Source organism: Triturus cristatus, chromosome 8 (genome assembly GCF_964204655.1).
Source record: "Triturus cristatus chromosome 8, aTriCri1.1, whole genome shotgun sequence".
Taxonomy (NCBI): Eukaryota; Metazoa; Chordata; class Amphibia; order Caudata; family Salamandridae; genus Triturus; species Triturus cristatus.
The window spans coordinates 1,583,931,022-1,583,957,289 of NC_140591.1; the positions used below are offsets into that span (position 1 = coordinate 1,583,931,022).

At 46.9% G+C, this 26,268-nt stretch overlaps 1 protein-coding gene across 9 annotated transcripts in view; it reads left to right on the top strand.

Moving 5' to 3' along the window:
• Positions 1 to 22,883, top strand: part of LOC146806248 (uncharacterized) — a 377,938-nt gene extending 355,055 nt beyond the window's left edge. For all 9 annotated transcript variants that reach the window (XM_085623498.1, XM_085623504.1, XM_085623500.1 and 6 more), the window contains 2 exons: positions 13,310 to 16,844; positions 21,871 to 22,883. In XM_085623498.1, coding sequence (XP_085479624.1) covers positions 13,310 to 16,842 — 3,533 coding nt within the window. In that variant the 3' untranslated portion in view covers positions 16,843 to 16,844; positions 21,871 to 22,883. The remainder of the gene's footprint in view (positions 1 to 13,309; positions 16,845 to 21,870) is intronic.
• Positions 22,884 to 26,268: the final 3,385 nt, after the last annotated feature.

Here is a 26,268-nt window from a genome sequence, read left to right on the forward strand (position 1 = left end):
AATGCGGTGTCTGAGATCTGCTGCCCCTCGCATGCCTTTGTCCAGCCTGCACGATGGCCAAAAGTTACACATCTGATTCCCCCTCTCTGTTAAAATCAATGATGGGAGTGATTGCGCTGCGCAAAACCTTCTGTGCTGTGGAGTTAATGAATCGATAAATTAAGTAGTATTTGTATATCGTAGCTATTCACCCCGGGGGGCGCTGTGCTGGAGGGATCAGTCGCAGAGCCAGGTCCTGAGTCTGTTCCTGAAGTGGGTCAGTGGAGATGCTGTGCCGAGGTGGAGGGTGTTCCAGGCTTTGGCGGCGAGGTGGGAGAATGATCATCCTCTGTAGTGGCTGTGGCGGATACGTGGTGCCTTAGAGAGGGCGTGGTGTGCGAAGCAGAGGTTTCTGGTGGGTTGGTGGAAGATCAGGCAGTGATTCAAGTAGGATGGGCCTTGGTTGTGGAGGTCTTTGTAGGCATGGGTCAGGAGTTTGAGCTGGTATCTCTTCTGGTAGGGAGTCAGCGGCAGTCTTTCAAGTGCTGGGTGATGGGTGTTCTCATGGGCAGGTTGAAAATTAGTCTGGCTGCTGTGTTCTGGATTATCTGGAATCTTTGCATGTGTTTGGTGGTGATGCTGGGACAGAGTGTGTTGCTGTAATCAAGCCAGATGGTGATGAGGGACTTCGTCAAAGTTTTCCGTGTGCTGATGGGGAGCCATCTGAAGATTTTGCAGAACATACGGATTGTGTGGAAACAAGCTGAGGGAGACGGCGTTGACCTGATGTTTCACGGAGAGTTCGCTGTACAGGAGGATGAGGTTGCGTGTGTGGTCCTTCGGCGTGGGTCCGAGCTCTGACGGCCACAGGAGTCATTCGGGAGCGCAGTGTGTTTTCTGAAGATCAGTCCTTTTGTTTTGTCCATGCTTAGTTTTAGGCAGTTGTCTTTAATCCATGTTGCAATGTTCTTCATGCGGTTGTGGAAGTTGGCCTTCATCAGAGTGGGGTTTGCTAAGAGTGAGCGGGTGAGCTGAATGTTGTCGGCGTAGAAGATGATGTTGTGTTTTCTGACGATGTTTGCGAGCGGCGTCATGTAGATGTTGAAGAGGATTAGGCTGAGGGATGAACCTTGTTCTACTCCACCGATTGTGTGCTTCGGTTGCAAGGTGAAAGGAGGGAGTTGGACTCTTTGGATACATCCCATGAGGAAGGATGCCATCCATTTTAGCGCATCGTTTGTGATTCCAGTCAGACATAGTTGGTCGATGAGTGTGTGAGACGGTGTTGAACGCTGTGGAGAGGTCCAGGAGGATGAAGATGGCTGATTCTCCTCTGTTGAGTAGTGCTCGGATGTCATCTGTTACGGCGGTAAGGTCTGTCTTGGTGCTGTGGTTGGCTCTGAAGCCCAATTGAGATGGGTCCAGCAGCTCGTTTCTTTCCAGAGGATCGGTGAGTTGGAGGCGGATGGCCTTCTCCAGTACTTTGGTGGGGAACGGGAGGAGGGAGATGGGACGGTAGTTCTGCTCCGCAAAGGATATGGACTTCTAGCAGCGCATGAAGTGGTTTGTACTGCCTCACCTTGAAACATGTCCGAGATGTTCTTTTTCTGTGTGAAGGGTGATGCTCCAGTCTTAACTCTTTCGGTGCTTCGGACGGCCCCAGTGCTCATGTGTGTCAGACGGCCCTCGGCCGTCCGATCACATGGCACAGGGAATCCCTCTGGTGAGGGCAGCAGAGGGATTCTCTTTCACCCCCAACAGCCTGGGAGCTGGGGAAGAGCTTCCCCAGCTCCCGGGGCTGTTCCCCTGGTTTCTGTACAGTGACGATCAGCACTTGTGTGGCGCTGAAATCATTGCACAGAAACTGAAATGAGCCGATAGGCTCATTTCAGTTTCACTTTCTATGTGCTCAGGGGGCTATCTCAGCCCCCCGAGCATGTAGAAAGTCAGGAGCGGTATCATTGGAAAGAGGAGAATCTCCCCTTTCTAGTGGTACCCCTCCCTAGTGGATCGCTGCTTGGGGATCGTCCCAGGATGACGATCCCCAAGAAGAGATCCACCCACTAGGCACCAGGGAGGGGGGAGCACCCCTTGGGCAACGGCCTTTGCTCCCCCCCAAAATATTTGTTACAAAAACAGTCTTTCTGATGTAGGGGTGGGGGCTGCCCAAGAAGGGCATGCCCCCACCCGCCCCCCGCCAGAAGAAATCCAGTCTTTCTGCCCACCCTAGAGGGCAGATGGGGGCAGTAGCCCCCTGTCTGCCCCCGGGGGGAGGGGGGGGGCAAAAAGCCCACTAAAAGCCAGGGATTTAAAAACAAAAAATGATTTAGGGGTGGGGGATACCCAGGATGGGCATGCCAATGCACCCCCACCCCCTCCCAGCAAAATTCCAGTTTTTCTGTCCCCACCCCATGTCCATTGCAGAATTGCTTAAAAACGTTTTTTTTTTTTTTTAATGTAGTGCTTCGAATTCGCTGTGCTATACCCTTTATGCCTATGTTTTCGGCCCTTCTCAGTCACAGGCCCTTGCCCCACCCACACAAGTGAGGTATCATTTTACTCGGGAGACTGAGGGGAACGCTGTGTGGTAGGACATTTGTGCCAGCACGGTGATCCCACATAACAATATGTGAAAAACGTGATTTTTTATTTTTTTCAGCTAAATTTGAGGTTTGCAGCGGATTCTGGGTAGGAAAACGTTGGAGGGTCCACACAAGCCTCATCTCGTTGGACTTCCCCGGTTGTCTAGTTTTCAGAAAAGGGGGGGGGGTTTGGTATTTTCCCAAGATGGCCGCCGAGCCCGGGGCCAAAATCCGAAGTGACCCCCTTTCAAAACCAGGTTGTTTTGTAACCGGTAATTTGGATGTCTCCTCAATACCTTTTGGGCCCTTGCCTGTCGCGGGTACTTGGTGCACCCACGCGAGCGAGGTTCCATTTTTATCGGAAGACTTTGGGGAATGCGGGGTGGGTGGAATGTTGTGGATCTATGCAGACTCCGGAACTTCCATCCCAAGAATGTGAGGAAAATGTGTTTTTCTTTTTACAAAGTTTGGGGTTTGCAGGGTATTCTGGGGAAAAGAACCTGGTGAGAGCCACACAAGTCACCCCCTCCTAGATTCCCCTGGGTGTCTAGTTTTTAAAAATGTATAGGTTTGCTAGGTTTCCCTAGGTGCAGGCAGAGCTAGGGTTCAAAATGTACAGCTAGGCACTTTGCAAACAAGCATTGCATAGCCAATAGGTCTCGCTTTTGGGACCTAATAAGTATTTAGTTTTGCAGCACAATATCCTTGGTGCAACAACATTACCTGTTGCATGGCTAAACCTTGTACCTTATAAGTGTTTAGCCATGCAACAGTTGATGTTGTTGCACCAAGGATATTGTGCTGGATAACTAAACACTTAATGTCCCAAAGGCGAGACCTATTGGCTATGCCAATGCTTGTTTAGTGATGTTGTGCAGCATGGATAAAGAGTAAACCCCATTTAAAAAAAAAGATGCTATTATGCAGTCGCAGCAGCTGTGTCATTTTGTAGGTAAAAGCACAACACATGAACGCACCTAAAGCGTGCGTGTGAAGTTTTCTTCTTTTTTTAAATTTATTTACTGATCCAAGTTGTAATGGTAAATAAAGAAAAATAAAGCTGTGCCAAAGCATTTTTTTTTTTTTTTTTTTAAGGCGGGTGGAGGGAAATAACGAAAGCAGGGCTCAGAAGCAGAACGGAGTACTGGTGCGGTAAAGATTACAGAGGATGGGGTCAGAAGCAACACGGATGGCGGCTGGACAAGCAGGACGAGAGAGAGCAACGTGGAGCACGTGAGAACAGAAGCACACGGGATAAAGAGAGCAACGTGGAACGGGTAGAAGCACACAGGGAAAAAACTACCGTACAGTACTACTACAGTAGTGCTAGGCCCTAAACTGGCATGCCAAGCAGAGCGAACATGCAGGACTTACTCACAAACATATTGCGACTATTCACAGCAGTGTTTCGGTTCTCCAAGAGACAGCAGTGAAGGTGTTCAGATTAGGCACTGCCACGCTCGCGAATGCCTTACCGTGCATAGCAGAAGTCCAAAGTGCTTCGGCACTGCACACTGCCACCACCACGCCACCAGTGCTGGAGGCCTGAAAGGGAGCAAAGGGATCCTTGTATCATACCACAGTTAAGCTAAAAGCACCCGTGAAGGTCTTACTGTAAACAGCAGGAGTCAATGATGCTTCGGCACTGCACACCACGCACTAACCCCAACACGCCACCAGTGCTGGAGGCCTGGCAGGGAGCAAGGGGTCCTTGTATCATAATAAAAGCACCAATTAATGACTTACCATGCGTAGCAGGAATCAATGGTGCTTCGGCACGACACACCAAAGAAAGAGAGAGAATGCATGTGTGCGTGAGTGCCTGTGTGTGCGCAAAAGAGAGAGAGAGAAAGAGCTTGTGCGTGGGTGTGTGTATGTGTGTGTGTGAGAGAGGGAGAGAGCCTGCACGTGTGCGTGCATGCGTGCGAGAGAGCGAGAGCGCGCATGTGTCCGTGCGTGGGTGTGTGTGTGAGAGAGTGCATGCGTTTGTGCGTGCGTGCGTGGGTGTGTGTGTGTGTGTGTGTGTGTGTGTGTGTGTGTGTGTGTGAGAGAGAATGTGCATGTGTGCGTGCCTGTGTGTGTGTGTGTGTGAGAGAGAGAGCGCTTGTGTGCGTGAAAGAGAGAGAGAGTTGATGCTGCATAGCAGAGCATGTTGGGGATCCCACAGCAACCCTCGAACCCCTGTAGGCATGTGTTTCGTGGAAAACATGAATATGACTCCAACTCGAGGTTTGTAGGCGTGTGTAGGGCACCCTGCCATCCCAGAACAGTAGACTGGGTGTTAACTCTGCTAATTACAAACACAATTAATACAATGCACACATTGAAGCACGGAGGTTTCGAATCGGATGAAGGTCTACGTTGGTTTTGATTAGATGAATCGGGTGGCTCTGTATCATAGGTTATTAGACTTGGATTCCTGTACTGGCTTGATGTTTTGAACTTTTATGAAGCTGTCTTGATACGCATGATTTAATTACGAGATGTAAAATGCACACTAGTTAATTACAATCTTAACTTTAGTAATATTAAACTGTTTAGCACATTGGGGGTTGTCATGGCTTGACAAAGGGATTGGTTTCCGAGAAGAATCCGATCTGCACATAGTTATTGTAAAATGTTTATTATTGCATATTATCAATGTTTATTATTGCATAATATCACTGAATTACGCAACCAGTACCTGCAAGCCTTTAAATACAGGAGATGCTGTTGCTATATAAGGCCACAGGGTGGCAGTGGTAGTCTCTTGAGTGATGCGCGCGCGGCCGTCGCACGACGCGAAAGTGAAAGTGATCACGATCAGGCGCGCGGCGAGCGATGCGCTTAATGAGCATGGGGAATGCCATATGGCGCCTCTGCTGAAGCCTAATGTAAGCCTCTGCTTACATTACAGCTGCAAATACATATAAGCAAGCATGATCGTAAATATATAGTTAATTAATATATAGATTTCTGCTATTAAGTATTATGAGAGCAAAGCACAAAAAGCTGAGCTGAAATATAGTAAAAGGTATTTCTATAAGGCTTATAGACAAAAAGACAACTAAGCAATAAGGCTTCTATATTTGGCGAAGGCAGCTCTAAAATATTTTGTTTACCGGTGCGAAAAATCAATGTAATAAAATCAGTGCGTCAGTGCGCATTTTAGAAGGCCGTGAATTGCGTACGTTTAATCCTCACTAAAAAGTGTAGCTACAGGAAGGTTACTGTAGTGAACTGCAGGCAAAATGCACTCCTAATGAACAAAGAAGAGATGCGTACTGAGAACATTATAAATTAGCCACAGAGATTGAAGCGCTCCTGAATTAGTGCAAGTTCTATGTCATATATGTTATGCAGGTTGTTGCGATTAGTCTTGCATAGCTGGAAAAGGCGCTTATAAAACCCTCCTTTTACCCTGTGCGGCAAAGTAACGTTATAAATAATAATTATGTCTGGGCGTATATTAGTGATTCGCGAGGTACACACGATTGCACTGTATTATAAAGTGCATATTCTGGAAGCACACTTAAGTGAACTGTAAGCGAGATGCACTGATAGTATTGAAGGAGAGATGCACACTGGTAACGCCAAAGACGCAGCCACAGAGATTGCAGCGATGCACACCAAAACACCAAAGACGCGCCCACAGAGATTGCAGCGATGCACACCAAAACACCAAAGACGCGCCCACAGAGATTGCAGCGATGCACACCAAAACACCAAAGACGCGCCCACAGAGATTGCAGCGATGCACACCAAAACACCAAAGACGCGCCCACAGAGATTGCAGCGATGCACACCAAAACACCAAAGACGCGCCCACAGAGATTGCAGCGATGCACACCAAAACACCAAAGACGCGCCCACAGAGATTGCAGCGATGCACACCAAAACACCAAAGACGCGCCCACAGAGATTGCAGCGATGCACACCAAAACACCAAAGACGCGCCCACAGAGATTCCATCGATGCACACCAAAACACCAAAGACGCGCCCACAGAGATTGCAGTGGTTGAATGGTGCCAGTTTTGTGTAACACATGTTGCGCACGTTAGTGCGATAAAGCTTGCATGTTTGGAGAAGGCAGATGTAAAATGCTTTTATTTCAGTGTGGCAAAACAACCTAATAAATAAAAAAAGTGCGGTTGGCCTTATAAATAAAGCTGTAAAGTAAATATAGCGTACTTTAAAGGAATATAAACTATACGTTGGTAGTTATTAGCTCTACTAAGCAACATATAAGCAAGCATGAACGTAAAGCAAGAATATACAGTTTTCTGCAATTATGTATTATAAGAGCAAAGCACAAAAAGCTTAGCTGAAATATAGTAAAAGGTATTTCTATGGTTAAAGGCTGCGAAGTATGTTGGATTATAGTACACCAAAAAGTGTACATACAGGAAGCGCCCCTAAGTGAATTTGCAGGCAAGGTGTTATCACAATTAATGGGGGAGAGATAAACACTGTAAACACTAAAGACCGGCTAGCTGGGTCAGGCGAGACCTAAAAATGGGTCAATTCTGTGGACCCACGCAGATGCCAGAACATTCCATCACAGGAATGTGAGGAAAATGTGTTTTTTTTCTTTTTTACAAAGAAGAGGTTTGCAGGGGATTCTGGGCAACAGAACCTGGTGAGAGCCATACAAGTCACCCCCTCCTAGATTCCCCTGGGTGTCTAGTTTTTAAAAATGTATATGTTTGCTAGGTTTCCCTAGGTGCCGTCAGAGCTAGGGTTCAAAACCTACTGCTAGGCACTTTGCAAAAAAAGTGTCTGTTTTCACTGTGAAAATATGGTGTGTCCATGTTGTGTTCTGGGCCGTTGCCTGTCGCGAGCACTAGGCCTACCCATCGAGTGAGGTACCATTTATAGGTCTCGCCTGAGCCAGTGCATGCGCTACTCTGGCGAGACTTTTAGTAAGGGCTGCAAAAAAATGCTACCACACGCATTTGGTGGTGGTCTAGAGCTTGCGTTCACGCGAGCAGGTGCGCGCTTACGAGCACATGCGCCATCTCGCGGGCACCCTTATAGACGCGATTTCTTTCACTTTCACAGCGCCGCGATTACTTTCGCTTTCGCGGCACCGCCATCTGTCTTTCCTCTAGCTATGTTAGCTTGCACCCGATTTTGCACGGCGCCCTTAGTAGTCCTTCTTATGCCACACTATTAAAAAAAATTCTTGTGCATCTACCAAAAAGCAAAATTTGTAGACTGTTAGAAGCCAGTCTTCACTTCTGGTGTGAGGCTGTCAATTTCTATTTTTAAGTAGAGTAAAAGCTCCGCTTTTGAAACCACGTGCTGGCAAAGCCCAGAGTGCGGCATTCAGTGCACAAACCTTAGAAAGGGTCACATCTCCAGCTACAATACTCTTCTGTTTTTTACACCGCATCCCACAAACTTAAGATGCCATTAAATTATGAATATCGTGAAGGATGAACGTCTGCAGCTACCGGATACTTCCATTTTTACAACCACGAGGTGGCAATCCCAGAGTGCTCTAAATTATGGAAATCTTGAACGGAATATCATGTCCAGCTACAGGAGCCTTCTGTTTTTAAAACACCTAGCGTCAGTTTAGAGGGCCCAAAAAAAACCTTATGCATATCGTCAAAAGTGTGACGTCTACAGCTATGAGAGTCTTCTATTTTTTAAAACAAACATTAGGTGCCGCATACATTGTGCAAACTTTGAAAGAGTAACATCTGCAGCTGCAAGATTTATACACCCCATTATGGCAAATCATAAAAGGGTTGTTTTATTTTGAAAACCACAGCTCGCAGGCTTAGAGTGCTGATTAACTTTTAAAACCAGCGCTCGCAGGTTTACAGTGCTGCCTTACAAGTTTCTTATATTTTTAAAACCATAGCTCGCAAGCTTAGAGTGCTGCATAACAGGGCTATTTTTTAAATCCACTGCTCGTAAGGTAGAGGTGCTGCTTTATAAGTTTGTTATATTGGTCCGCAAGCAGAGTGTCGCATAAATTATGCAAATACTTGAATGACTGACTTCCACAGCTACAAGACTGTTCCATTTTTAAAGCCGCAGCTCTCACGCTTTGCATGCGCATAAATTACGCTAATACTTGAAGGAGTAACAACACCCACAGCTACAGGAATGTTCTATTTTTAAACGCAGCTCGCTTGGTTAGCTTGCCGCATACATTATGCACAATGTCAGGAACACGTCAGGAACCTCTAGGTAGTTCCCTGTTGTTATAAGTAGAGCCCTGTTTCTTCTCAAGGTGCACGGTCTCTGGGAGAAGAAACAGTGTACTATCAGGGCTTCTCCGGCCTGTCGTTTGCAGCGGCAGCCAGCCTGTAGTCTTAGGGAGTGTTAGCGTTGTATTTGAGTCACGACCCCTAAATTAGGCTCAAATATTGTGCCCAGAGTGTTCATTGAATAGAAATCAGCTTTTACGCTGTTCGTGTGTGGGTGCGCACACTATGTGCACAAAAATCTGCGCATGTTTGCGGGTATCTGGACTTTTGTTTCTGAGTCTATGTATCTCTGTGTGTCTACATAGCGTGCTATTTGCCGAATAAGCACTTCAACACCTTATCAGGGGTTGCAAGCGCTATATAAATGCAAAGCTTTTTCCCTTCTGCACTGTCCTTCTTAATCCAAATAACTGACTAACATATCCACCACTCACATTACTTTCATATTTCACTATACTAATGTACCACTAATTATTTATGGGTTCAGGAGTAGCATGCTACTCACCAAAAGGGCTTTGACGCCTTGTATATAAATGCAATTACAATACATCCGTGGGCGTGTATTTATCCTCCCGTTTGTGTCTCAGTTATGCGTTTGTATGCTTGCGGGTCCGCATCCGCGTTTTTGTGTATACTGTGTGTACGTGGGTGTTCTCGGGAGGGTAACATTGGGACTCACAACATACAGTTGGCCTTGTAGGGACACTTTAGTCTGAGTGGGGGGGTCAGATGTATTTGAATGGTTCAATTGATAATATACTTTGATCATCCTATTTCTTGTGACAGATGCTATGGAATATTGTATATTCTGTTCTCTTAATATTTTATCTTGCAACGCTTGAATCTTTTAATGATTGTACGCTGGTTACCAACCAAGAATAAACAATAAATAAAATAAATATTAGAATACTCGTCTTTTCCGAAAAGAAAGGGTGACGCGCCTCAGCCCCGTGGATGGGATTCGGGCATTGTAAGGCGCTGCCGCTGCTTTCAGGGCCTTTGTTTCGGTTTTGCGCCGCGGGTTTCACTGCCACGCTTATTCTGACAGCCCGCGCAGGCGATGCTGGTGTGTAAAAAACACCGAAAGACCATCTTAAGAACGCTGGGAGGAGAGACTTAGAGCAAGCATTGACATTGAGAAGTTTGTGTGTGGCAGAATGAAGCAAACTACCATAATTTTGTTTTGGGGGGGTTGGGGGGGGGGGGGGGACATGATGAAAATCTGAAAAAAGGTATTATTCGTAGTGTTGTCATGGCCCGCCTATCCTGGCAAGAGCAGTCAGGCACCCAGCAACAGAATCCTTATGCATTGGCATAGCCAATAGGTCTCGCTTTTGTGACCTTATAAGTATTTAGTTATGCAGCACAATATCCTTGGTGCAACAACATTAACCGTTGCATGGCTAAACACTTATAAGGTCCCAAAGGCGAGACCTATTGGCAATGCCAATGCTTGTTATCAGAAGACTTTGGGGAATGCGGAGTGGGTGGGATTTTGTGTACCCACGCAGATTCCAGAACTTTCCATCACAGAAATGTGAGGAAAATATGTTTTTATTTTACAAAGTTTGAGGTTTGCAAGGGATTCTGGATAAGGGAACCCGGTGAGAACCACTCAAGTCACCCCATCCTTGATTCCTCTGGGTGTCTAGTTTAAAAAAATGTACAGGTTTGCTAGGTTTCCCTATGTACTGGCTGAGCTAGGGTTCAAAATCCACAGCTAGGCACTGTGCAAAAAAAGGGTCTTTTTTTCACTGTAAAAATGTGGTGTGTCCACGTTGCATTTTGGGCCAATGCCTAGCACGGGCACTAGGCCTACCCACACAAATGAGGTACCATTTTATCGGGAGACTCAGGGAAACTTAGAATTGTAGAGCAACTGTTATTACCTATTGACGTTCTAAAAGGCCTAGCAGTTGAAAGGGTTAACAAATGCCTGTGCTTTATTTTGTTGATAACACCCCCAGAAATGGCAAGAACGGCTTATGAAGCGCTTTATAGAAACTTGTTATTAGTAGTAGTGTGATTTGAAGGCGAATGTTATCTGTTCCTAGTGTAAGTGCTGCCATCTTGTGTCTGTTGCTTGTATTGTTTTCTTTTTTTTTAAATACTTGGCTGCTTCCCTTCATGTTTAGGTTGGTACTGCTCCTTGGACTAGCTGAGAGTATGGCCTAGTGTTGTTAGACTGAGTAAGAGTCGCATAGCTCTCTTCAGATGGCGAAGTGAAGGGCTCTGGGGCAATGTGGGCCCAGGAGGTGTGCATTCATGTAATATTCTACAGATAACCTCTGACATTTTACTTTGGTCTGATATGGCTATCCTCAAAAGACAGCAAGGGTCCCCTGCTGAGCACGTCAAGGAAGGATACGCACACATATACTTCTGTGTGTGATGTGTCCTCCACAAGCGGCCCGGTGAAAAGTGGGCCTTTAATACAGGACTTGCTGAAGGTTCAGCACTTCGGGTCGAGCCTTGTAGAAGCAATGTTAAGGGATTACTTGAGGAGGTACAAGATGGTACCCTCACCAGAGGCGCAACTAGAGCCAAATTTCGGGGGGGGTGGGGGGTGGGCTAAGGAAAAATATCGGGGGGGGGGGGGGCTGAATCTTTTAAGCCATAGGCAAAGTGGAGCTGCAGGGGCTCTCAGAAGGGGTGAAACAACAGCGAGGCCTCATTAACATGCAAATGGTCTTTTATAGACTTGTGAAGTGCTCAGGTGCAGCTGTGTGTGCGCCGGGAAGCTGTCTCATCCCGGGCTGCCACACACGACGGGGGTGGCTGAAGCCCTGTGCGTCCAATGGGTGTTGCGCGCCTGACCCTCACTAAATGGATTACTTGGGACCTTCACTAATGGGATAACCTGAAGGAGACCAAGATGGAACCCTCACTTAAGGTATTACTTGAGACTCTCACTAAAGGTATCACTTGAAGGGGTACCAAGATAGAACCCTCATTAATGTGATTACTTGAGGGGGTACCAAGATGGGACCATCGGTAAAGGTATCACTTGAGGGGGTACCAAGATGGGACCATCGGTAAAGGGATTACTTGAGGGGATACCAAGATGGGACCCTCGTTAAAGGGATTACTTCGGACCCTCACTAATGGGATTACTTGAGGGAGACCAAGATGGGACCCTCACTAATGGGATTACTTGAGGGAGACCAAGATGTGACCCTCACAAATGGGAATACTTGAGGGAGTACCAAGAGGGTACCCTCACCAAAGGAATTACTTGAGGGGGTACCACGATGGGACCCTCACTAATGGGATTACTGGAGGGAGAGCAAGATGGGACCCTCACAAATGAGATTACTGGAGGGCGAGCAAGATGTGACCCTCGCAAATGGGATTACTTAGGGGGTACCAAGATGGGACCATCGGTAAAGGGATTACTTGAGGGGATACCAAGATGAGACCCTCGCTAAAGGGATTACTTCAGATCCTCACTAATGGGATCACTTGAGGGAGACCAAGATGGGACCCTCACTAATGGGATCACTTGAGGGAATACCAAGATGGGACCCTTGCTAAAGGGATTACTTGGGACCCTCACTAATGGGATTACTTGAGGGAGAGCAAGATGGGACCCTCACAAATGGGATTAATTTAGGTGTACTAAGATGCTACCCTCACTAAAGTAATTACTTGAGGGTGTACCAAGAAGGGACCCTCACTTAAGGGATTACTTGGGACCCTCACTAATGGAATTACTTGAGGGAGAGCAAGATGGGACCCTTACAAATGGGATTACTTTAGGAGGTACCAAGATGGTGCCCTCACTAAAGGGATTACTTGAGGGGGTACCAAGAAGGGACCCTCGTTTAAGGGATTACTTGAGACTCTCACTAAATGTATCACTTGAGGGGGGCCAAGATGGGACCCTCACTAAAGGGATTACTTGAGGGGGTACCAAGAAGGGACCCTCACTTTAGGGATTACTTGAGTCTCTCACTAAAGATATCACTTGAGGGGGGCCAAGATGAGACCCTCACTTATAATGAGATTACTTGAGGGTGTACTAACATGGACCCTTACTTAAGGGATTACTTGAGACTCTCACGAAAGGTATCACATGCGCTTGTGACTGGCCTGCCTGGCCCTTCGCCCACAACCGTACCTGCACATTCCATTCCTTGTGTTGTTGATGCGGGCCCTTTTAAACACCCGTTTTGGTCTTCTGGAGTGACATCAATCTGCTGCTGTTTGATTTATTGCTTAACCTGCCTGCGCAAGGCATGTTCCAAATCTCAAGGGCTCCCTGACCACAAGTTAAAAATATGATTTTCCTTTGCCCCTTTGGTGTACCTTAGATGTTTTTGACTTTTTTGTTCATGAATTTCGACAAGGTGTTTGTTCTGATTTGACATTCTGCACCTGTATGTTGTCACTTTGGATGTAAATGTCTGTGTTCAGGGTGTTGTGCAGATCTTGAATCTGTGACATTTTGCCTGGGTGTCTTTGGTGCCCTGAAATGTCTTCTCATTTTCTACTTGGATATCCTATTTTCTCATTAAACTCCTTTCTTTCTTTTCTCTTTCCAGGGTTCCGCAAGATCTGCTTGGACGACCTACGCAAGGCTCACATTGTGACAGACGTCCAGCAGTACATCCTGTGCCGGCTGGACCATGAGGAGGCTTTGCGCCAGCACCTGACGCGAGAGACGGCGGAGATGCTCAACCAACTGCACATCAAGAGCAATGGGTGCCTTCTGTACCTGGAGCGCGTGCTGGATGGTGTCTCCGAGAGCTTTATCGTCCTACGTGAGATCAGGGACATCCCCGGCACCCTCAACGGCCTTTACCTCTGGCTGTGCCAGAGACTTTTCACCCGGAAGCAGTTCGCCCGCATACAACCTCTTCTAAATGTCATGCTGGCCGCCCACCACCCGCTCACGCCGGAGGAGCTCTATGCTGCCGTCTGGACAAAGCAGATGACCATGTCTGGTTGGGACGAGTTCCAGCGCAAGTTGGATTCCCTCTCGAAGTTGTTGGTGGAAGGTCCCAACCGCACAAAGATCCTCTTCCACCACAGCTTCGCAGAGTGGCTGCTGGATGTGAAATACTGCACTCAGAAGTACCTGTGTAACGCAGCAGAGGGCCATGGCATGCTGGCAATGGGCTTGAGCTGCAGAGCTGGAGACCTTCAACCCAAGGAAGTCCAAGAGTATGCCCTCCATCTTCTCCATTCCAACCTGCAGCTGGAGCCCTGCCAGTTGGCACTGTGGATGCTCTGGTGCGGGACGCCTGTTGCCGATTGCCTTTCTGGGGAGCTGCCTGTGGAGCAAGAGGTCCTTCAGCTGCTGGTGAAAGCTGGTGCCTACGCTGCCCATCAAGACTCGGACTCCTCCAGTGTCATTCACCGAGCCTTGGAGCGGGAGGACTCCATCCGTATGCTGTTGGAGAATGGAGCTAGTGTCAATCAGAAAGACTCCAACGGCAGGACATTGCTTGCCAGCGCCGCGCACAGCGGCAACCTTGAGGTTGTAAACCTGCTGATCTCCCGAGGTGCTGATGTGGACGTGCTTGATGGCAATGGCCAAACTCCACTTGCCCTGGCGGCCAGGCAGGGTCACACCAAAGTGCTGCATTGCATGATCGCGCATGGGGCCAACATTAATAATGCGGATCAGGAAGGATGGACCGCTCTGCGGTCAGCAGCCTGGGGTGGACACTCTGAGGCCGTGGCTTCCTTGCTGCGCGCAGGTGCCGACGCAGACAGCACAGATACAGACAACAGGACAGCTTTACGGGCCGCTGCTTGGGGTGGCCACGAGGACATAGTACTTACCCTACTGCAGCATGGCGCGGAGGTCAACAAGATGGATACTGAAGGGCGGACAGCCTTGATAGCAGCCGCATACATGGGCCACCGTGAAATTGTGGAGCTCCTTTTGGTGCACGGGGCAGACATCAACCACGCGGATGTTGATGGAAGGACCGCCTTGTCAGTGGCTGCCCTTTGTGTCCCAGCTAGCCAAGGATATGCAGATGTGGTTAGCCTTCTTCTGGAACATGGGGCTGATGTGGGACACAGAGACCACGATGGCATGACTCCTCTTTTAGTAGCCGCTTACGAAGGGCATGCTGATGTGGTGGACTTGCTGCTGGAAGGTGGGGCAGATGTGGATGATGCAGATGCCACCGGCAGGACTCCCTTGTTGGCTGCCGCTTCCATGGGCCACACTGCAGTTGTAAATACACTTCTCTTCTGGGGGGCAGCAGTGGACACCATAGATAGTGAGGGTCGGACGGTGCTAAGCATTGCTGCAGCCCAAGGCAATGAAAATGTGGTAAAGACCCTTCTAGACCGTGGACTGGACGAGAACCATCGTGATGATATGGGATGGACCCCTCTCCACATGGCTGCCTTCGAGGGTCATCTGGCAGTCTGTGCAGCCCTGACAGAGCAAGGCGCAAAGGTCACCGAGGTTGACAATGATGGCCGGATCCCCCTGATTCTGGCAGCTCAAGAGGGACATTTTGATTGTCTCAAACTCCTCCTGGACAACAAGTCACCTATTGATCACAAAGGTTATGACGGAAGGACGGCTCTGTGTGTAGCAACCCTGGAAACCCATAGGAGCTTGGTAGAGCTGCTTCTGCGGAGAGGGGCAGACGTCAACTTGAAGGACGCAGATGGACGTCCCATGACCTATCTGCTGGTTTTGGAGAACCTGCTGGGCATGTTAGACCTGCTGTTGGAGAATGGGGCCAACCTGGAGATCAAGGACCCCGAGGGGAGGACAGTTCTGCACGTGTCCTGCTGGCAGGGCTACCTGGAGATGGTGAAGCTTCTTGTGCGTTACGGGGCAGATGTTAATGCTCTGGACAATGAGCGTCGCTCAGCACTGCACTCCGCTGCCTGGCAGGGCCACGCGGTGGTGGTCCAGTTCCTTATCGAATGTGGTGCACATGTAGATCATGCGTGCAATCAAGGTGCTACAGGCCTCTGCATTGCTGCTCAGGAAGGTCACACGGAAGTCGTGAGGACTCTATTGGAGAAGGGGGCCGACCCCCACCATGCTGATCAGTATGGACGCACACCAATGAGGGTGGCAGGGAAACGTGGCCACCTGAAGATTATGAAGCTGCTGGAGCGGCATGGAGCCCCCCCTTACAACGGCCCAATGCCCCAAGCGAAAGAGAATACCTCGACCATGAAGACCCAGTCCTCAGGGTTGACCATTAACAGCTCAGGAAGCCCAAGCATTGTAGGTGGTGACTTGCCAACATCAGCCCAGCAAAATCGTACCGAAACCGGCAGCAGCCCCTCCCTGTCTCCAGAGTCCACAGTCGGGCGGTGCAAGTCTCTGGTATCTGACAACTCACTCAAGAGCTCCAAGAATTCCTCCATTATGACTTCCTCTACGTACCATTCCCTGGCCACGGCCCAGACAATCCCCATCGACAGCCTTACTTTCACCCAGCAGATCCAGCAGCATTCCCTTCCGCGCAGTCGCAGCCGCCACTCTATGATCTCTCCCAATTCCACCATGAGAAGTAGTAAGCCCAAAACCAGCCCCCAGAGCACCATCTCAGACTCCTTCAGCCCCAGGTCAATTCGCAATGCCCCCATGGCCAGTCCAGTGCTGAGTCGAGATATCAGCGACAGCCCCAAGTCTAGAAAGGGCCCAGGCACACCGTCAAAATCTGGGCTGAACAGTGTCCTGGAGAAGAACTTCAAGACCGCGAGTCCTGTAAATGTGCCGACAGGGTCTGAGAGGTGGAACTCCGTAATGACCTCTTTGGGAATTAATCAGGTGCACTATTCGGACCAAGAGCAACCTCAGCATGGCCTGAATCGAGACGTGATCGCAGCATTCCCAAACTACGGATCCCCCGACAGGGAACTGAAAAGGAATGGCATTCTGACGAATCCAAAGTACAGCCTGCAGGGAAGCCCTTCCTACTCTCCGCAAAAGCTGAGCAGCGGTGGTGGGTCTGAGAAGAGTGCCCCGGAGCCAATCATCTCCATCACCACTATGGATCCGCAGCTGCACCTCAAGCAGGCCATCAAGTTACAGTTCGAGGGACCGACAAGTGGCTTCAACTACAAAAAGGAGACCCCGTTGTGAAGGTAAGATGGGGACACAGCAGGGTTGGCTTCTAGTTACTTAGTGTCCTAGTCATCTTTCAATACTTACATTATATCTTGCCCTTCTAGGGTTCTTGTAGTGCACCCTATAAATGTAATGAATGGTTTAATCCAAGACCACCATATAAAAGGTGTAAAAGTAAAGTGCTGTTTAGTCTTTGGGGTTCTGCCATTGTGGGAGCAAACAGCGTTGACTCTAGAGCGACAACTCCCACACTCCAGTGTCTCCCGAAGGGACTGCTGTGCTTGTGTGGACAATAGTTAGCTGTCTTGGAGACACCTGGTCCCAGCGTGGGACAAGCGCTGTATTCCGGTGGTGGTCCATGTAGTGCTTTTCAGGCGCTGCGCTATCCTCCTTTGGAACCATAATCCAGCCATTATGTCCTGCTTGACAGCTGTTGGAAATGTCCCTCTCATTTAAGGGGAAAAAAAACATCATACGAGATGAACCTACTGCACAAAAGCAAGTGTGTGCTCGATCATTGAGACTGCTTACGTCATTCACTGGATTAAGGAATTTTGTGATTTTTCCAAGTGCCGACTGTTCAGTAATGGGCAACAGGTGCTTCTACTCTACTCTAGACTCTTCTGAATAGTTGTTGTGCATTAACTGACTCCCAAATATTTAGTTGAGTGTCAGGCAAGTGCCTCTTTTCACTGGGCATCAGACAAGCGTGTTTTTTACTGTACCCCTACATTTCACTGACACATTAAGCCGCTGGTGTAGTTTCCGTTTTATTGTCATAAACCCTCCTGTTTGTCAAGTAACATCACATTCCAGTGATTAAAATAAGGTGCACTAAATCAGGAGATGCCTTGAAGTCCCTTGGACTAGAAGCAAGTAACCCGCCTGAGCAGTCTCCAGGGATGCCCATATGTCCTTCACCCAGTACAAAGTAGTGCACACAAAAGGGCTCTGCCATCTTCGTATTTTTCACTGTGATATTGTGTTACTTCCTCAGCAGGGAAAGGGCCCACCTACTTTCTCCCACACATAACAAAAGAAGATATAGCCAGAGCAAATTCAGAAATGCCTCGATCAGATTGTGCCATTCCAATGACAATGCCTTTTTGACAGAGTGAAGCCAGAAGATGTGGAAAGATCTGGAGAACTGCAGCGTTGCCACCTTGTCTGAAAAAGACTATGAAAGATTGTAGATGAACACCTCCCATCATGTATCTGCTGACCTTGACTAGTGATTGACAGATTGTAGATGAATACCTCCCATCATGTATCTGCTGACCTTGACCGGTGATTGACAGATTGTAGATGAACAGCTTCCATCTTGTATCTGCTGACTTGACCGGTGATTGACAGATAGTAGATGAACAGCTTCCATCTTGTATATGTTGAACTTGACCGGTGATTGACAGATTGTAGATGAACACCTTCCATCATGTATCTGCTGACCTTGACCGGTGATTGACAGATAGTAGATGAACAGCTTCCATCATGTATATGCTGACCTTGACCGGTGATTGACAGATAGTTGATGAACACCTTCCATCTTGTATATGCTGACCTTGACTGGTGATTGACAGATAGTAGATGAACACTTCCATCTTATATATGCTGCCCTTGACCAATGATAGACAGATTGTAGATGAACAGCTTCCATCTTCTATATTCTGACCTTGACCAGTGATTGACAGATTGTAGATGAACAGCTTCCATCTTGTATATGCTGACCTTGACCGGTGATTGACAGATTGTAGATGAATACCTCCCATCATGTATCTGCTGACCTTGACCGGTGATTGACTGATTGTTGATGAACAGCTTCCATATTGTATCTGCTGCCCTTGACGAATGATAGACAGATTGTAGATGAACAGCTTCCATCTTGTATCTGCTGACTTGACCGGTGATTGACAGATAGTAGATGAACAGCTTCCATCTTGTATATGTTGTACTTGACCAGTGATTGACAGATTGTAGATGAACACCTTCCATCATGTATCTGCTGACCTTGACCGGTGATTGACAGATAGTCGATGAACACCTTCCATCTTGTATATGCTGCCCTTGACCAATGATAGACAGATTGTAGATGAACAGCTTCCATCTTGTATATTCTGACCTTGACCAGTGATTGACAGATTGTAGATGAACAGCTTCCATCTTGTATATGCTGACCTTGACCGGTGATTGACAGATTGTAGATGAACACTTCCATCTTGTATATTCTGACCTTGACCAGTGATTGACAGATTGTAGATGAACAGCTTCCATCTTGTATATGCTGCCCTTGACCAATGATAGACAGATTGTAGATGAACAGCTTCCATCTTGTATATTCTGACCTTGACCAGTGATTGACAGATTGTAGATGAACAGCTTCCATCTTGTATATGCTGACGTTGACCGGTGATTGACAGATTGTAGATGAACAGCTTCCATCTTGTATATTCTGACCTTGACCAGTGATTGACAGATTGTAGATGAACAGCTTCCATCTTGTATATGCTGACCTTGACCAATGATAGACAGATAGAAGATGAACACCTTCCATCTTGTATATGCTGACCTTGACAATGATAGACAGATAGAAGATGAACACCTTCCATCTTGTATATGCTGACCTTGACCGGTGATTGACAGATTGTAGATGAACACCTTCCATCTTGAATCTGCTGGCCTTGACTGGTGATTGACAGATTGTAGATGAACACCTTCCATCTTGCATATGCTGACATTGACTGGTGATTGACAGATTGTAGATGAACACCATTTATCTTGTATCTGCTGACCTTTGCCAGTGATGGTGCTGCTGCGAAGAAGGGCTGGGATGTTTCCATACCCTGTCAAACCTGGCTACACTCCTCAACCTTACTTTTAATGGTTGGTGGTTGTCTTCCTCCACTGATGTGGACCTCAGCAGTCGTAGAATAGATGTAACAATGGCAAAAAACAGTTTACAGCTCCCTTATTCATCATTGGATAGGACTCACAGTCCCGGTCGTCCATATTGACCCTACATTTTTGTCTTTGCCACCAGACAGACTGGGTCGTGGCTGCCTTTCTACGCAGAAGTGTCCAACGACGATCAAAGGAGGGCAGTAGGACAACCCTTGATTATGTCAACAATTTGTATTTACATTCATTCTATGTAAAGTTGCACCATAATGCAGCAAATCTTAAATGCATCTGGCCCTCCTGCAACTATTGGTAGGCCCTTTTCTAAGCAGGTAGATCAGCCAGAGTATTTCTGTGCTCAACCCAAAAAATGATGTTGACTCTGTCCCCTGTGCTGTTGAAACACTCCTCACAAGTTGAGGACCAGTAGGAGACATCTTGTGAGTCTGAGAAAGCACCGCTTGACACACAGCTTAGTTTATCATAATTTGGCAAGTAAATTGGAGCGTCACCCTATTTGTGGAAACTGGCAAAATACACTGGAAAGGGGCTCTTTCTTTGGAATTACCAACTTATCTTCTCACCTGGCAGGAATCCACAATACATAGGACTGCCTGACAGGTGGCTCCCTCCTTTCATGGATGTAAACTCTACAACTTGATGGCCTCTTACCTCCATTCCTGAGGGAGCTCCCATTTGGCAACCAGCATAAAGTGTCTTTTTTCAGCTATTCTAGATTCACATGCCATGAATCCACCAACTAGATTCATATGCCATGAATCCACCAACTATTGGTTGGGCTTGGAAAAGTCATCAAAACATGATTGCTATATATCCTTTCTATTTTCCATGATCAAGTTCGAAAGGTTTGTCCTGATCAGAATTGAAAATTGAGGCATCTTGAAGCTAAATGACCAAAAAAAGTTCTTACAATGCATTCGCGGGGTAACAGATATGACACCGAAGGTACCAAGCACCCTGAAAATCGCAATCGAAACATCAGCAACTTTGCAAACATTTCCTCCATTTGGCGACATAGATTGTATGTCACAACTCTGAAATGAGAAGTTATTTACTTTCTCGTTTTTAAATTTTTTTTAAATTTTTCTGCGATGGGCAGAAACACCTTTTAGGTCCTGAACATATTGCGTGCTGAGTCAAGCACTGTCCTCTTTCTAGCTGTAAACCTTGAAAACATACAAGGAAAAATATTGCACTTTCTAAAGAGGTTGTTGGGATGATGATAACAATTCTCTTATTCTGATGAGGACAGGACCAGGAAGTCTGCATGATCAAATATTTGAAAAATATTGGAAAAGCTGAGCATAATAAGGTGCCTTTGATTAAACATCCTAGGCTATCCACACTCCCGGGTGGCTTCTGTGAATCATGTGTGCCACGACATGTGTGATGCCTTTGCAGTTTGTAGGGACATACATATTCCTGGAGCAGCAGACTAGCAGGTTGGAGTATTTTAAAATATAAATACTTTTCAGAGGAAAACTGTATCCACCAGAAACAGCGATATGAAAGGTGAGTAGCTTCCATCTCGGGGACAGAATGTGACTCGCGACTCAAGTCAACTTTACAACTTAAGTCAATGTCGCGATTGATGCTGTGATTCCAGAACAACACCAACATTACCACAGTTTCTTCCTTGCACCGCCATTCCTGGCGTTGTTTTATAGATCCCTAAAAAATGACATCACCCTCACGCAGACCCATTTTCCTAAATCAATAACTACTTCTTCTAAAGCAATCAGGTGCATGGGGATCGAACAATTATTCGGAGCAGAGGGTCAGATGAATGCTTGAGGTGAGAGTGGGCTGTGGCAGCCTTCAGTCAACAATGAACATGCAGGGGTGCAGAGCAGTGAAGAGAGAAGTGCTTTACATGTATGATGAATAAAGATATACATCCTGCTCTCTGTGGTTTTATTTTAGGTTAATATGAATGAAGATTGAATGTGGACTCATTCATGCAGCCTTTCTGCTTAGTTGCTTGTAGGCGATTAGGTGCTTTCAGGGCGGTGTGGCCGGAGGTTCGTTTTAGTTGCTAATAATCATTTGAATGTTCAACACTCTATTAGCAGGTGCTATAAAAACATTTTTTCCATCATGCATAACCTCTACCTTTCTTTAATTCCACAGGGTTTTTATCTGCAAAGTTGGAGACGCAAGTCTGTTGAGAAGCGGCTGCACGTCACCCAGTCCATTGCAACACTTGGTATCACGGAATACCCAGGACCTGCTCCTCCATCTGGTCTTACTACTGAGGAAAGGAGCAACGCACCAAAGACAATCCTAAAAGCGTGCAGAGGTCCTCCCTTCGGACCCATTCCATGTCCCAAGGCCCTGAGAGGACTTCTCGTGAACCGAGGAGCAGACCAGTGGTGGAAGGATCTATCCCCCTCTGGGGCACAGCATCAAGTCCGGGGGCTGCAAGTGGAACAGTTCCCGGAAGCAGCGCGTGTCCCCGGGAGAGCACAGCGAGCGGTGTGACAATCGACAGTTTGCAGTGGGAGGGAGAGGTTGCGACAGCCTTCAAGTTTTCTCTTTGCTCCTCCTTCAGTGACTCACATTGAGTGCTTGCCTTGGGGTGCCATCCCACTGCGTTTACATCATGCCTACCCCCGTGCAGCAGACTGCCGTAGCACACACAAAGACACAACGCACTTGCTGAAGACACTTTTCGAAGACAAGGGGGAGGCCGAGGTGCTTTTTGTTTTTTTAACTGATTGTTTTATTATTAAACTGACATGAAAATTGCCTTTTTTGTTACAGCCCAGGCTTCCTTCTTGTTCCATATCTGTACATATAGCCACGGGTTATGTATTTATACATTTTTGTTGTCAGCGGGCCTTGCAAGAGGCTGCATCTTGTTTGCGGTCAGTATGGCAGGAGTGGGAGTGTGGACCATGGCAGGGACTGAGTTTCACATCCGGGGTATGATTGGGGGGGTCTGAACCTGGCGGCCTTGGACCTGCATGTGCTTTCCCATATCTTGAGATGTGCCTTAAATACCGCAAAGGTTGACCTATGTCTCACTCCCCACTGACTCACTCTTCCTTTCTCTACACATTCCCAGGAACAGTGGATGCCCAGTAACGGGGGACATGTTTGTTTGTGTGAAGATGCTGAATAAAGATGGTTTCCTCAATCGATCTTCAAGTAGTTGCCTGTTCAGTTAAATGCATACATTTGTGTGTCCTCATTTTTAGGTCGAGCCTGAGCAGCACATGTGCTGCTCTGCGAGGCATGCTGTATTCAGGTATGGACTTAAAGCTCCGCCCATCTTTTCAATTGGCTCCTGCTACTGTTCCATCTAAATGGATGCTTCTAATTTGTTAATAGTCTTGTTAGTCCCGACTTAGTAACGCCTTGTCTGCATTGGTCCATGAGGACTGGACTTTTTACTTGTGTTGTTACACAATCAGTTTTTGCTACAGTCTGTGAGCACTATTTTCTTTAATGTCTTTAATCTAGCTGCTATTGCAGGCCCGACAGGCTCTCCCTAACCCACCCTGTTTTCATGACAGCGCAGCGCCCGATCATGGACGCTGCGCTCTATTTTTCAAAAATGCTCCCTGCGCTGCCCAGCATTTCTGCACGCGCTATGCTGCTTAACAAATGCTTTTTATTTTTAAAAGCGCCCCATACCACGCTTTTACTTTAATGGCGCCGTACCTTTCTTTAGACGAGCCGCGTCTTAAAGGAAGGGGCGTGGCTGACATTAAAGTGAAAGCACGGCATGGGGCGCTTTTCCATAAAAAAAAAACATTTTTCTTTCAAGTTGACAAACAAATGTATTTTTTTTTGTAAAAGCGCCCCATACTGTGCTTTCAGTTTAATGGCGGCGGCGCACTTTTTTTACACGACCTGCATCTAAAAGGTCGTGGCCGCCATCAAAGTTAAAGCGCGGCATTTGGCGCTTTTACAAAAGAAAACTTTTGTTTGTCAACTTAAACAAATGCTTTTTTTGGGGGTAAAAGCGCCCCATACAGCACTTTTACTTTAATGGCAGTCACACACCTTTTATTAGATGCGGGTCGTCTAAAGAAAAGGGCGTAGCTGCCATTAAAGTGAAAGTGCTGCATAGGACGCCTTTACAAACAAGCATTTGGGATGCAATAGGTTTCGCATTTGCGAGAGTTTAAGCTATTAGCATTGTAAATGACAACACCTTTCATTTATGTTTTAAAAACCAAAACATAAATAAAAGGCATTGTCATTTACAATGATAATTGCTCAAACTCACGTAAATGCAAGACCTATTGCATTGCAAATGCTTGTTAAATGATTTTCTTGATTGCTTTTCCTCTTCAGTTCTTGAGCTGTCAGAAAAGTGTAATTGCAAAACTATCTAAATTAAAAAGCCTACTTTGCATTACTTAGAAAAATGTCTACCTTATCCAAAAATATTCCCTGCACATAGCACACATTTTCACTGAAAAAGAATGTAAGATAAGTCTGTGGGATTTGCTTTATTGGCTATCTTGCCTAAATGCCACACTGAATTCTGGGGGAATAATTCAATGAAATGACAAAGGACTTCCTCCCAGAAAAAAAGCTTTCTTCCAAAACTGCCCTTTCCTACAGAATCCAAATGTTGCTGCCAGAAAGGGCAAATGCATTCCATTTTTGGAAACAGCAGAAACCCCTCCTGCAGATCTCTGCATCCATGGCTCCTGAAAGTCACTTTCATGTGCATTATTGTATATTAGATTGGAATGACCTCAGGCCCATAGTTATTACATAAATTCATTCCGAGCTGGAAAACCCACACATTTGAACATACATTAGTCAAAAAGTAAAATAGGTATTTGAAATCTGTTTGATGCTAGGATTGGTTCAGATAAAGCTTGTTTCATGCAGTAAAAAAGAATCCACTGCCACCAACATAAACAATTTAAGAGTTTAAGATTTTGATGGCGACAAAACAAAGCACTCTGCTCTTAGCTCCCGGCTTGGTTTGTGACCCTCTAGAACATAGAGACATGTCTAGTATATAAACATTAACAATTATAATAGTAAACCATTCACTATGCATCGTGTGCATGCAGTTCGTGTATGTAAGGTGCAGGCAATGTTCTACTCACCAGTGTCCCGGAATCAGATCTGACCCCCACAAAGACGTCCGCACCATTGCTCCGTCTGATTGAGGATCGGGGGGGATATTGATGGAGTTTCACCTTCGGTGAATCCCTCCCTCTCTCCACCAGCCTATTTCACCATCGGTCTGCTGCAGCATGTACAAAATGGTAATCTGGAACATACCACCATTTCTGGCAAGCAACCTCAAGATCTCCTTTGGTCTATATAAAACTTATAGTAGAATCAACTTCCTTGTGCTCTTGACAAAAAACAAAATGCTGGAAGATGCTGGCAATAACACACTTTCTTGCTTTGTTCTTAGGATCTGGACTTCCCTTCCCACCTTCTCCAGACCCAGCAAGCTTCCTCATTCCTGCTGTTGAGGAAGGAGATGAAGACCCCCCCACCCATTGAGCACCTCACCCCGGTCTAACACTCCATATGATGGTTCCCAGCTGGGAGCCCCCTTCCTCCCTCTACCTTTGTATAATGCACTGTTGTTCGTACCTAAGGTCACACTGCATAAATTGCTACACACATAAATACGTGTAGTTACAGCTGACGAACATTGAACACAAAGGCGTAACTTCAGGGTGGGGTGTTTGAGGTGTTACACCCCCCTAAAAAATTTATTTTGTAGTAAATAGTTGGATGTAGGTGCTTTCAGTCGGGTATGGTGAGGTGTCTGTCCGATTTCACCCTGGAGTTTTGCATGGACACACTGAAAAAACCACACTCTCTTCCCTCTCTGCCTTTAAACTTGGTTAGTTTGAAAACTTTCAAAACTATTGTTTTAAGTACCTCTAACATTCCAATCTCTTCTCTTTTTCCACTGCCTCCTAAGCCCCCCTTGTGTCCTGCTTCTCTTAATGTATTTCAACAAGATATGCCAGCGTGATTGCTGGAAAATCTGAAGCTCACCCCCGATCTTACTGACCAAGCTACGCCCCTGATTGAACACGGTCCAGCGTCAGCTGAGTGTTCTGATTTGACGACGAAGCAGCCTGCATTAGCAGGGACGTCATTGAGAGTCAAAGGACACCTGCTCAGCAGGCGTCAGGCCACTGCAGGGTTTTTCACTGTCACACTCTACTAGATTGCGTCCAGAAAGTTTCTGGTTTATTTTCGATACGAGTGTCGACCAAAGGAGGGAGTCCTATTTGCCCCCAATGGCATCAAGTGTAGTCCTACGATGCCCAAGAACATGGTCCCCATCTTGAGTTACATGTTTCCACTGTTGGGTTCAGCAGCGGAGTCGAGAGTTCTGGGTCGAGTAACATCGAAAGCAGAAGACTCGGCAACGGATATCAGAGAGTATTTTCCTCTGGAAGTCAACAGTGACATCAGCCCCAGATGAGAAGATTGAGATGTCGAAAGAACAGCATCAAAGGCCAAAGAAGTCAGGTTTTTCTTACTGGGGGCCGGTGGGGGGGGGGGTGGAGGAGGTAGGTGGAG